Source organism: Hylaeus volcanicus, chromosome 5 (genome assembly GCF_026283585.1).
Source record: "Hylaeus volcanicus isolate JK05 chromosome 5, UHH_iyHylVolc1.0_haploid, whole genome shotgun sequence".
Taxonomy (NCBI): domain Eukaryota; kingdom Metazoa; phylum Arthropoda; class Insecta; order Hymenoptera; family Colletidae; genus Hylaeus; species Hylaeus volcanicus.
In genome coordinates this window covers 24,051,632-24,065,670 of record NC_071980.1, presented here as the reverse complement: position 1 = coordinate 24,065,670, position 14,039 = coordinate 24,051,632, and the positions used below count along the sequence as shown (strand labels likewise).

At 35.4% G+C, this 14,039-nt stretch overlaps 1 protein-coding gene across 1 annotated transcript in view; it reads right to left on the bottom strand.

The window, feature by feature from the left end:
• The window catches only part of LOC128876975 (ankyrin-2-like), a 94,024-nt gene that overhangs the window by 51,051 nt on the left and 28,934 nt on the right, over positions 1–14,039 (bottom strand). Inside the window, exons 3-18 of the mRNA XM_054123848.1 lie at positions 12,088–12,189; positions 9,759–9,891; positions 9,214–9,377; positions 8,793–8,948; positions 8,554–8,682; positions 7,984–8,181; positions 7,601–7,897; positions 7,075–7,272; positions 6,806–6,952; positions 6,563–6,712; positions 6,317–6,457; positions 6,074–6,229; positions 5,899–5,997; positions 5,511–5,708; positions 5,244–5,427; positions 2,990–3,094 (exon numbers count right to left, since the gene is read on the bottom strand). Coding sequence (XP_053979823.1) covers positions 2,990–3,094; positions 5,244–5,427; positions 5,511–5,708; positions 5,899–5,997; positions 6,074–6,229; positions 6,317–6,457; positions 6,563–6,712; positions 6,806–6,952; positions 7,075–7,272; positions 7,601–7,897; positions 7,984–8,181; positions 8,554–8,682; positions 8,793–8,948; positions 9,214–9,377; positions 9,759–9,891; positions 12,088–12,189 — 2,557 coding nt within the window. The remainder of the gene's footprint in view (positions 1–2,989; positions 3,095–5,243; positions 5,428–5,510; positions 5,709–5,898; positions 5,998–6,073; positions 6,230–6,316; positions 6,458–6,562; positions 6,713–6,805; positions 6,953–7,074; positions 7,273–7,600; positions 7,898–7,983; positions 8,182–8,553; positions 8,683–8,792; positions 8,949–9,213; positions 9,378–9,758; positions 9,892–12,087; positions 12,190–14,039) is intronic.

Here is a 14,039-nt window from a genome sequence, read left to right as displayed (position 1 = left end):
GCGTTCTAACGTTTACTATGCGACAGAGCATTTCAGTAAGGAACTGAAAAATTAATGATGAAAGTTAGTGCAAAGAAAATAAATTTGGATCGAATTCGTGAATATGGCGAGGTTACAAAAATAAGTACCGGCTGGACTGCGGATGTTTATGGATTTATGGCAACTGGAAATATAAGAAATCGTATGAAGATAGTACAGATTCAAAAATATGTAAAATATCAACAATATAAAATACACGTTACACTGTTTGTAAGATAAGAAATACTTTCATTTAAATTTCATTCTCTTATCTGTATCTGTAGAAATATGTATTTATATAATTATCCATAATCCAACTACGACATAGGTTAGATTATCCAGTTTCCAGTCGTCCGAAAATAAAATGTTAAACTCGTAGAAATTTTCATGGCAGCCAACGTCTCATCTTTTAACGGAGAAAATTGGTGCATTCCACGATTATAGCTGCGTAGAATTTTGAAGAGCACGAACGGACACACGTAGCCCCCTGTACTTCGCAAAGTGTGTGCACGCCCCATTTACGGTGTAACGTGATCAATTAATGTTAACTGCCGCCGTTAGTGTTCGTTGATCACCTTATCCGCGTTTCTCACGTCCTTACGCAAAAATATACGATGCGCGTAAAAAGAATTCGCGGAAATTAATTGAGCGCTGATTCGAAAGGAGGAGAAAAAATCGAACGAAAAAATAAGGAAAACAAGTTCGTTATATAAATTTCGGTATTTTGGTCGTGAATCGTATTTGGCGGCTAGCCAGCTAGCAGGGGTTAGGCTAACTGCACGAATAATATAGTACAGGACGCACACTGGCTGTTGCACAACAGCTGAAGCAGAATGCGTGTATGTACGTGGTTGATACGTCAAAACAGATCACACAAGCCCGAGTCTGTTCCTGCCGACTGGCATAATGATCGCACGACTCGTTATTATGCAAATTGCATTAACAGTAGTAACGCGCCCTACTTCATTAACGTACTGTAGTGTTCTTTGTTTTATATTCAAAAACGGGAGAGAACTGCATGGGCATTTAATTTATGGCGGTAAATCTCGACTCACCTAGCATCACCATTGTGTTTCTACAATTTTTCTGTTACTGTATACAACTTTCAAATTTTGGAAAAAAATTAGGCAGTACGAAAGTCGAGTTGTTTCAGCGGTAGGAGCAAACTTTATCGAAAGAGTAACAAATATTCTTGACGTTTAGCCAATGCAGATGGCTCTCTTTCAGGAGAAATAATGTAATAATGGTAGCAATATTAAAGGATTCGTGTAAACATTAACACGAAGAGTAACAACCAGTTTGTAAGATATCGGCGAAGCCGGTTTGTGAGATATTTATCCAGACGCCGTTTATAGAAACTGTTCCCAATTCTCTTCGAACAGTCTCCGCAAACAGTATTTGGATAAGTGTCTTGTGAACACTGGAATCTTTTTGTAATTATAGGCTTGTTGACAAGTCACAGACAAACTGCAAAATGAGTTTCTAATTATTTACAAGATATTCAATACGTCTTACGTAGAAGAAGAAAAACTGTCTACAAGCTCAATATCTCCTGTCATGATAAACATGCAATTTATTCGAGGTAATTAAATTAGATAGCGGCCAATCTGTAGATATTCACAATGTTCTATTAATAATGTATGCTCGTACAACGACAACAAAAAACTAGACTCCTTTACCGTTTGTTTCTTTTTTTTTAAATCAATGACGTGTCAAAAAAGAATGTTCGATACTCTATGACGTCGAATTGAAACAAAATGACAACGTAAATTCTGGTTTCAACGCGAGTATAGTGACGCAGCAAACGTGTATAAATACAGTAATGACGAAATGACACTTATGACTCGTACATAATAAATGCAACTTCATGTGCGATACTTCTAGTGTAACGACTAATGGACAGATGATAATGATCTCGTTGAATTATAAGTAGCAAGAATAACGCCACTTCTATATATACACCTACTGTTTTGTACCGCGTACACAACTGATCTATAACTGCACACTTCTCTAAAAAATAATACTAAAGAAAAAACCATTCTCAACATTTTCAAAACGATTATTCCTATTTACCATTTCAACGAAGCTATTTATTTCGACGGCTATTAACCATGTTACTGTCAAATAAATCTCCCCCTCCCCCTCCCCCCCCTCCACGTTTTCATTTATGTATACAAAATTAAAATAAAATAAACGTCTTCTTTACAATCACATAATTGGTAGTGTAATTAATCGTTGCAATTAAAAACTCACAACAAACGAAATTGCTTTTAAATTTCGATAGCATTTGGAGTACTTTGTATAATACAACACAAATTGTTTGCAGTGTTAGAAACTCAAAGCGTAAATATCGTCGAGAAGGTTTCACAACTACTACAGGCGTTTCAAAGATACGGAGGCTTGCAATTTTACAAGGAGAAATGGAGCAACAAGGATGGTCAACGAAACAGAGTGTGAACGAGTAGCGGTTCGAGGAGAGGTATGTCTGTGCATGTCTCTGTATGTAAGTCTTCGCGCATTACAATTAAAAAGAAAAAGTACCTACACTATGACAAACTAACAAAGTATAAAATATACAAAAATCTTTCAGAAAAACGTTTCGACCACAGTTTCAATCAGTTAATAGCTAGCTAAAGAAAAACTAGAGTTTTTACGTAAAGAAAGAGAGTAAATTTCAATTTTTGGCATTAAACAAATCGTTGGACATACGAATATCTAAATTGCGACGACGCGAACTATTAAAAGTTGGCATAAAATACGAGAAGTCCTACGATGTTTGCAAATGAATTTTCAAAAAAGAAAAAAAGGAAGTGAATGACACAATGCGCACGTACGCAGAATTCATTTACGTACCCATATGCTGATATATGTACATGTCTGTATGTATGTATATATATAGAGAGAGATGTAGAATGTTGCGCGCACGTGTGATATGTGAAAGAGTGACAGAAACAGAGTACAGACAACTTACGGGTATAGGTCATTTGGCCCTGGTAGTAAGAAGGAAGATACACGTGTTGCGCGTGTGGAGGCTGCCCGTACACATTCATGGCTGCCATGCCGATTTCATCACCACCTACATTGTACGCCGTCGAGTAAGGTCACTTTTTTTTTTTATCAAAATGCTAATTTTGCACCATAAACACTGTTTCTAAATTTCGCTATCACTGGGTTGTTAAATAGCCGACCTTACGGAACAGGAGATCGAGATCTCCGAGAAATCGAGAACGCAGTTTTGTTCGTTTGCTTCGACTATTTCGAAATCTACCACTCAGTTCACGAGCACTAAAGAAATTCTTAATAATTCCGATTAGAAGCGATTTTACGTCTTTTTGGCGTGTAATAATGTAACATCACAGAGTAAAACTACATAAATGTAACTAAATGCATTTCCTCTTAGGCTCTTCCATTTAAATACAAAAGATAATAAAAACCTGGTAGTTTATTATAAGTATCATAATAGAAAGAAAGAATTTATTACATAAATTTAATTATGAAAACTTGCTCTCCTGATTGATGTTACCTTTAAATTTTCGTTATTAATTGAATAAGTATTACAGCAAACAAGCAAACCTGTTATATATTTACTGTTCATTGTACTCAGCTTCGTTTCATCTAATCCAATATACATTATTCTACGATGTATATACTATTTATTATACAAATCTTACACAGATAACTGCAAAGCAACATTGTTTTAAATTTTCAAAATAAATTTGCGAAAATAATATTCGATTTATAATTGATTCTAAGTAACTACTGATAAGAAGCATTAAATAATATTACCTGTGTAAGGAGGCAACTACGTTACTGAACGTTTCCGCTGAAATTCTAAACCTTTGAGGTCTATGATGTTATACATAAAATAATCAAAACATCTTTGAATACTAAATTTAATTTTTTACATCTAGAAACTATACTGGTAGAAAAGTTAAGTATATTCTTTATAGCAACAACCCAGTGAACATATGCTAAACACATGCTCTTGCGAAATGAACGTAACATAAACGCAACAAGACAAGCAAATAATATATCACCATCTAGCACTTCGATTCTAAATCTGAAATTTTGAAAATACTTATGGCTCTAAACACTTTTTCCGTTTTATCAAGTAAGGCGTCGTAGCTGGTATTGCGATCGAATTCGTGAGTAGTTGTCGATGAGTGTCAGGGCTTATGTTGCCCGATAATCGGCTGTATAATTATTATATTCGGGGTAAGGGAATATTACTAATTTGTACTGGAAAAGTCGTCATAGGAATCATGGTATGCATTCAAACAAATTTCATCTTTCTGTGCTCTCATGCTCTAAACACATGCAGTTTAAAACGAATCGTCGGTACTAAAATGTAATGACGTGGAAAGTGCTGTTATTATATACTCATAATCATTGTATATATTTGAATGTTTTATTTTTTTTAGTTAGTGCAATTAAATTTTTACTCTAATAAATTGCAATTTACGTGATAATGTATCTATATATGTATATATAGGAATAGTCATTTCTTTAACGAAATGCTATCGAAATGTAAAACCCCGCGAGATAACTGTATTCTAAGCACCAATCTGTTAGTATCGTAAAATATATCGTGTGAAACTATTACCAATCGGTAACTACTTATTTAAAGAATCTTGTGCTGAAGTGGTAAAAAACACGATCAATAATAGAAAAGCGTGTGATTAGAATTAATTATTATCTTTTTCACGAGTGAAAATAATATGCTTAACTACGTGTGTATAAATTTATTTATTTCAAATAAGTTCCAATTGAATCTGCTATTAGAAGAAATAATTTCATGCGATCAATTCTAATATGTATTAAAAATTAATGATTAAAGCTTGAATAAATATGAACCCTGCTATAGTACGGGCTGTTATAACTATGTATAAAAAGCGCGCATCACAAAAGCAAAATTACGTTACAAGCATCTTGACGCTAGTGCCTATATTATAAAATTCTATTTAATATTCTAGTCAAATAATTTCCTAAAATACTAAAGCATTACCTTAAATTGGAATAATAAATAATCAAATTAGAATGTTAAATTTTGTATTGGATTTTCAGATGATCGTTAGCCCGCTCGATCGTTAAAATTACATACTTTTATGTTTTCCAATTGTTGTTGCAATGCGAGACGACATCGCAACATTTTATTCAAATTTTGAAAGACTATAAATAAAGCAAGAACTGAAATTTTTTTAAATAAAAAAGAAGTAAGCACTTACCCCCTTCGTCTTCACTGTCGCTCATAAATGTCTCTTGCATTGATTCAGGAGCCTGGACTCTGTATTTCTCTTCTATTGTAATGGTGTGAGTTGTTGTAATGACGGTTTCCGTAACCACTTTCAAAGTTTCGATGACGCTAATGTAACCAAGCTTTTGTGCAATATCCAACGCAGTCTGGCCATTCTGTAAGAGACAAAACGTTTCTTCGTAGCGATACGTAGTAGTGTATTATAAATATGTATGAAACGTTCGGAAAATTGACTTACGTTAGTCGTAGTGTTTGGCTTAGCTTTACCCTCCAACAATAAATTGATCACTAGTGTATGACCCTGTTGTGCAGCTTGATGCAACGGAGTATAACCTGCATTGGTGCTACTGTCAACAACCGCACCCGATCGCAAGAGGAATCGTACCATAGCTGCCTGGCCGAAATGAGCTGCCACGTGTAATGGAGTATAACCAGCCTGGAATGAAAACAAATCGTGTTTGTCTTTATCTAAGTAAATTGACAGTATTATTATGATATTGAATTCTACCAAATATTTTACTAATAATCTTTTAGCTTTAACATCGTACTCTTGCAAAATAAAATAAATACAAAATAATGATGCACTAAAACAAAAGAAATTTTATGCATTGAGTAGGTTGTCATACCTTCGTTTTAGCATCAATCTGAGCACCATTTTTAACGAGGATAGAGGCAACGTTAACTTTGTCTTCTTGTGCGCACAAATGAAGCGGCGTGAGACCATTCTACAAAAATAAAAGTTACTCAATAAAAAGTAATTAACAAATCGTAACATCCAACCTATTATGTGATTCGTATTACCTTAGCTTTGTGATTTGTATCTGCTTTGTGCTCGATAAGTAGCGTTGACATATCGGTGTGGCCTTCTTGTGCACTCAAATGTAGCGGCGTAAATCCTGCTTTTGATTCCGCGTTTGCTTTTGCTCCGTATTCTAATAAAGTAGTTGCAATATCCATCTGCATCAAACACAAAGAAATGTTGTTGCTATTAACACTATTCGACATAATTTTTTTCAATTTATAGCTTCTGTTATTATTGCTTACCTGATTTTTACGTGCAGCGATATGCAGTGGTGTATGGCCATTTTTAGCCATAGCATGAGGCGATGCACCCTTATCAAGTAAAAGCAGTGCTACATTTTGATGATCATAGTGAGATGCCACATGAAGTGGAGTTACGCCGTTCTACATTTAATTAACGTGATTAGTACATAAACGAAAATCGGTTGTAACACACTGATAACGATATCGTATGATAACATAAGATAACGCGATAGAAATTCCTCTAACCTTTCCTTGAGCATCAACTGGTGCATTCTTTTGCAACAATAATCTAGCAACGTTCATGTTACCATATTTAGCTGCCAAATGCAACGGAGTGAATCCCTTTTTGGTTGTAGCGGTAAGCGATGCGCCGTTTTCTAACAAAACGGATGCAACCTACATAGGAAAACGAGTATTAAAATCAACATTACGTAGAAAGGCACAGCTATCCGTTGAATTTTTAATAATAACAACAATAATATATTGTACCTCTTCTTGACCCTCTTTAGCAGCAATATGAAGCGGTGTATATAAATCTTTCGTCGTAGCGTCGACATCGGCACCGTGTTGAAGTAATAACATTACAATGTCAACATTACCCAACCGAGAAGCAACGTGAAGTGGTGTTTGTTCTTCCTGCGATGTTAACGTTTTATACATGTTGAATTTTACACATCAATATGAAAGTGCAAAGTTAAAAAGACGTACTAACAAAATTAATGCGAAACATATTACGAATATTAAATATTTTTCTTTACCCTTGCTCTGGCGTCAACTTGGGCACCATTTCTAAGAAGTATCCTGATAATATCAGTCTGATTCGCTCTGGCAGCTAAATGCAAAGGCGTTTCGCCTCTCACAGTTGGTATATCAGGACTAGCTGCATGTTGCAATAAATAAATCACTATGTTCATGCACCCCATAAAACTCGCTACGTGTAGGGGCGTCAATCCAGACTAAGTAATAAAATAAATCAGTTATTACTAAGAAATAATAATATCCCTTTAATTATTACTTTTAACAAATTCACTATTTTTAATAATCTCTCTTCCCCCAAACTATCAGTAAATTACATCAACCCTAGAACTCTACACCGGTTGATATAGATTTTCACGTTATCGAGTTTTTGGCTCGAAGAAATAAGACGAGCGTACAGTTCCAGAATTAACGTTTCTCGGTATTTGAACCGATTGCGAGACAAATATAGAAGGAGCGACTAGTACAATAATATCTATGATGTGAGTTACTAGGCTACTAAACTAATGCGAAGATGAGAATAAATACCTCTGTGGTGGCTTCGATGCTAGCTTTGTGCTTTAAAAGGAGCTCAACGACCTTCAGTCTGTTCTTCTTACAGGCAATATGGAGTGGAGTGAAGCCGTTTAGAGCTCGTGCGTTTGGATCGGCATTTCTATCGAGTAGAAGTTTAGCCACTCGTACGTGTCCGCAATGAGCTGCCACGTGTAGCGCCGTCAAGTAATCTACCGTCACTTCGTCTACGGGTGCACGATGATACAATAATATCCTCGCAGCGTCAACATGATCTCCTTGAGAAGCCATGTGCAACGGGGCAAGACCGTTCTGTCAACAGAAAACGAGGGTCAACTAATTCGATCGCCAGGAAACCTTCGCCTGTAACGCAAGTGGATCCGGAGGCTAGTTCTCACCTTCGTTTTGGAACCAATCGGTGCTCCTTTCTCGATTAAAATATCAACAACCTCGTGATGACCAGATCGAGCAGCGCAATGGAGGGGTGTAAGGCCATCTCTCGTTTTCGCCTCGATATTCGCTCCCTTGCTCGTCAATAAATTCACCATCTTAATCTTTCCCCATTTTGCTGCCACGTGCATTGGCGTAATATTGTGCTACAAAATAAACAGACGTTTTTAAAATAGTTGAACAAGCCACTGTCGCATCACCGACACTTATAATTCGGGACTAAGCAATAGAATAATAGAGGAGTGAAAGTAATAGAAAAATTCGAGCGACGAAGAATAGTGTGTATCGTTCTAACTTGAAATAATGTTTATAAAACGTTATGCTTGTTTTGTATAAACAGAGCTTTTACGCTTTTGATCCTTTCTTTTTCGGACCTCTTAAGGAGCTACTGAAAATCCTTATATTATTTTAGATTTTCAGCTGAAGAGTAGGCTTTGTCGAAGACTATTAAAATATTTATTACTTCAATTTACTTTGCAATTTGCAATATCGACGGCTGTTTCTTAAAAATTACTTGCCTTTGCCGCGAAGTTAACGTCTGCTCCTCTGTCGTAGAGCAAGGAAGCAATTCGGTCGTTGCCATAATGTGCGGCTATATGGAGGGGTGTGAACCCGCTCTTCGATGTTACATCGGGATTGTGATCGTTCTGTAACAAATCAAAGATAAGAGAACCATCAGCATTTGGATTTGTTCGTTCTTCGCTGGGGATTCTATTGGATCGAATCGAGCCCCCGGTGACAAATTATTGCGACATACTTGTAAAAGTAGGGCAGCCGCTTTGCAGTCGTCTTTCTTAGCGGCAATGTGGAGGGCAGGCAGTCGAACTTTACCACGAGTGTCATTTTCCAATAGAACTGCTACTACCTTATCGTGGCCCTGTTGCATTGCCACTGCTAATGGGGTGAAGCCATCCTGTGAACATGAATAAAAACTCCACCTAAATTCGTGTCGAGGGTATCTGTTAGAAATATAGAGAGGCTTCGGCGCTCCGTACGATGTACATTCATCTTATCGGTTTAATACTAACTGGTACAGTAAAATGAAATGTCCATGTCGTTGGAAAAATTAGTAAACGTAACGAAAAACGAATTACGTTAATTATATAAATTACTTGATATTTTATTAATATTACTGAACGAAATATTTGATTAATACGGCAAACATCGATTATACAAACCTCAGTGGCCAATGTTTGATTAGCACCTTTACTCAGAAGGTACTTCACTACCGAATCATGATTTTCCTGGGCAGCCATATAGAGCGGGGTAAATCCATTTTGTGACTGTGCATTCACAGAAGCATCTCGTTGTACGAGCAATTGCACCACCTCCTCCTGTCCAGCTGCGATACAATAAACAAATATTAGATATAATATAATAACAAGATATTAAATTTTAATCATTTCGTTCATAAATGATATACCATTTTTACAACAAAGCTTTAGAAATTTCCTATCCTATTGCTGCAAAAATATTTTGTACATATTCTTTTGTAAATTTACAATCATTTCAATGACTTGCATCGTTCTAATGAACACTTGAATACTTTGAACTTGTTTTCTTGTTTCTTTGTAGCGTCTCGCCTTCTCTTTAAATATAATCAGGAATGTAAAAAGTTTGATAACAAGAAGTACAATGGCATGCGTCTATGTCTATTTGCGCTGACATCCTTGTCCCGAATAAAAAAAATACACAAAAGATAAGAATGGTAATGCCCACTCACCAAGAGAAGCTATATGTAATGCCGTGTTTCCCTTTTTGGTAGCGGCATCGACCACTGCGCCACGGTTGAGAAGTTCTCTGACGATTTCCAAATGTCCATCTTTAGCTGCCAGGTGCAAAGCATTTAAGCCATTCTGTAATTAATGCACCGCCATATATTTTCCGTTAATGAAACATCCAATTCCTAATATTAGATCATTTCGTAAGCGATGCGGACTTTCCGAGGGTCGTACGATAAAACAAACTGACCACGTAAATTCTCCTTCATAAATATGAGGACAATCATCACCTTCAATGAATAATTAATACATACGGTAAATTATTACTGTAACATTTTTTGTTGCTGAATTATAGAAACTATGGGATCGTTTAGTTAGATAAAAAAAGTTGATAAAAAGTGACCAGCATCTGAAAAACATTTATGGTGAAATATCACAAAATAAATGGAACAATATTACTTTGGATTCAATTGAACGAATTAACTGTATCAATGAATGAAAATTGAATTGTTTTTTTATTGTTACTGATGAGACATTAAATAAAGTATCGGTCAAATGTATTCTCTGATGTAATACAAACTAAATAGAGAAACATAAATGATATTCATTAATGGATTCGTAACATTTTTAGGTAATTATTGTAATTGAAGAAGTGCCAACGTAGTGTCCACACGAGGTGTATATGCATGTATGTATGTATATATGCATGTAAATGACGATATTGCATAGACCTTTGTCAGCATCGTGACAGAGTTTTAGAATTTAGCATTTCATAAAGCACCGTTAGAGATATTGAAGATATTTCATGAACTACTGTTTGGGAAAGTTGGAAAACTCGGAGACTGAATTCATTCTACCATCCATCGGCATTCGAGAAATATTGGAAAAACTTGCTAATCTGGACAATGAGTGACGCAGTGAACCGCCAGCAAAGTATGAGTGGATGTACAATTTTTTCTTTCACGCATATTAATACCGATAACGATCGTTATAGTCGTAACAAATCATTTATTGCTTCGGTTTATTAGTTTTGACCAACAGCTTGGGTCTGCTTTAATACTATCAATAAAGCTTACTATCATAAAATATTTTATAACTTGTACATTGTTCGGCTACATATTCTTCTATCAATAATAACTAATTGGAATATAGTAGACTATAAAATATATATTACATATGGATTTTATTTTTGTATATTTTACTCGGACAGGTTAACAAAGGTATTATTTTATTTTATTATTCTTTATGATACTTTCAATGTTGACCTCCAACTATCGATTTAAAATTTTGAACAGAAATGATAAATGACTATTGGAATTGAAGATAATAAAATAGTCATAAAAAAAATGTGTTATTATTGAAAAGAAGATTGTACTCGCAGAAAGCATTGCTGTCTGTTTGGTACGGCATAGGAGTTACTCGCCGTGAACTGTCGCCTCGCAATCAAACAATAATTGAGGAGGTTTATTGTGGACAATTATACCGTTTGAACTCGGAATTAGAAGAAAAACGTGATACTTTGGTTACACGATATACATCTTTGTTTCATCAGGGTAATAGTAAACCACATGTCGCAAAGGAAGCAATTATGAAACTTCATTAGAATCCAGTTTTTTATAGAATTTTTATAAAGATTTTTCCTGCATTTAAAGTTCACTGAAACTCTTTATGTAACATCGAGTTTTATAACTGGAATCGCGCATAAGTTTTATTCAACGAGTGACAGATAAACAGTTGTTTATCTTTTATTGCTGGCTCTAAATTTACATCTAAACAAGAATCGCACTGATCTCTCTGATAAAACTGCAGGTAGCGGTTCGCCTGACCCGGTCTGTACACTTGATTAATAATTAATAAAGTCTTGTTTACTAGCAGCTCGAATATGCACTGGAACGGCTGCATTACTTACGGGATGACTAAACACGTTTACTGATAAAAATCTACTAATACTTTCAGTGGTGAATCTAGACTTATTAGGGTCTGAAATGAATATTAACAATACAAAAAATGGATAAGACCATCCTGGAACCATAATTGACAATGAGAGCTATAAAAACTACTATTACAGACAGAACAAAATTGCATGTAGACAGTTCTGTAGTGGGAAAATGTTTAAACAAAGCTGCTGAAAAACATTAAATTATTTGGTCAAAAATACTGTTATCATCCAGCTGGTCCAATCCAGCATGATCACTTATATCATACAATGACAAATGTGCAGATAACAAGTTTTGAATAAATATTACAGAACAAGTAAGAGGTAATTTACATGAACCGCTACATTTTTTATAATAAAACCAAAAACTACGAATTATAAAGGTGTTAGCTTACAGCATTCGAAGCGTTAATGTCCACTCCCGATTCCAAGTACTCCAAAACCTTTTCCAACTGGCCAGCACGAGCTGCTCGGAGAAACGCCGTACTGGGATCGCTCTGAAAAGAGAAATAAAACGAGTTCTAATGAAACTCCGTTACAGAAATTGAAACGATAACATGCTAATTGAGGCGCGCGCTTGTAAAAGCAACCAATGGTTAATTGATTGTGCAGCTCTGCTTCGATACTTTCTTTCGCGATGTGAGTGATACACGTGTGTTTAATCAGTCCTTTGCGGTTGCTTTGTCGTGCACGAATCAGACATGCTCAACGGAGCAAAAAATGTATGACTGTAAGGGGACACCTGTTACAGGTTGCTCGATGTAATGGCAAACATTTTTTCACAGTGGAAATATGTTTTCAAATATTGAACATAGAAATGAATATTTCATTGGCTGTTTTGGTTCAAAAGTTCATCGGCTATTTGATTTAATGCACCTCCTCTCTTACCCACTTGTGTATCTACCTCTTGTTTTATATTTGTGTATCTGTACCACTATACTTGTGCAATAAAGATGTTAAATAAAATTTTACATAAATAGAAACGATAGAACGTAAGAAGTTACGAAGAGAATATGCAGGGTGTTTGGTATCAGGTGGTGCATGAGGAAAAATGGTTGTTCTGTATGACAAAATGAATTCAAAATATCAAATAAAATTATAAAATATGTAATGAACCTTAAAATAAAATAAAATTTTGTTTTTATTCCTGCAAAAATGGAGAAATGAAAATTTATTTCTGGTTTGTCAAATAGTCAATAAAACTTACGTCTATGATTGATTATGTATCTGTTATATTCGTTTATATCATAAATGCATAAAATCCGCAATCCACTGAATATGAACACGATAAAAGAAACATATTAAATGTTGATCCGTTAATCTATTAGAACGACACAGCCATCATCGAATAGCATTCCGTCCCTGGAGATCGGGCACAATTGGAATTAATCTAAAAAAGTAGGTACGCCACGCTACACTGTTTGTTTGAAATCATGCGGATAAGTAATTAATATGGGCGCCGTGCAGTCTGAAAGAACGAGATGTGATAATCTATCTCTCTCCCGTATCCTTCACCCTATTTCTCGATCAATCTTTCATCTTTCTCGCTCTCTCTTCATCGTTTTGCTCGGCCATTCGATTCTCTGTCAGGGACAAGCACATCGGTTACGATCTATAACTGGTTCTACGGGGTGCCCCGTATAAAGTATTGAAAGCTGTTTCCTTAGAAGCTAATGAAGATATCGATTTCATTTTTACTGCAGTTGAATGCTACAGAAGAATGATGTAGTACGCAGTGACATTGTTAACTGCGAATGTTATTCAGTTTTATAAAACGAATTAACAAAAAATTGATCACCTTTCATTTAAAACAAATTCAGAGGGCCTCTAATTGTCAACCACAAGAAATGTTATCGCGCACTGATAGATTAACCACACTGTGCCACTTAACTGCAACAAAAATTTCCATTTCCAATTAGGAGGCCTCCTTATCCCTCTGACAAACAACTCTAAAAATTGTATTGCGAGCTAATTTTATTAACCACATTGTGCCATTTAACTGTAGCAAAAATCAGGTCGATATCTTCATTAATCTCTAAGAAAACAGTTCGTAAAAGTTTATAAAGGACACCCTGTACATGTCCGGATATATCGTTGCATCTCCAACCTACGCACGATCCAACAGCAGCATAAACACGTCTGGGAAGAATATTGTTGCAAGACGAGTATCTTCCGATGCTGTTGTCTGGAAGGGAGGGCAAATTTTATTTGCTAGTGTATCTCTAAATGTATTTCTTTCAAAAAATTGAATAAACCTAAACACTGAAGATTACTCTTTTTATATTATTTAATAATAAATTAGATTTTTGTATTGAAAGATATTAAGAAATCGTCTCACTGCAAACGT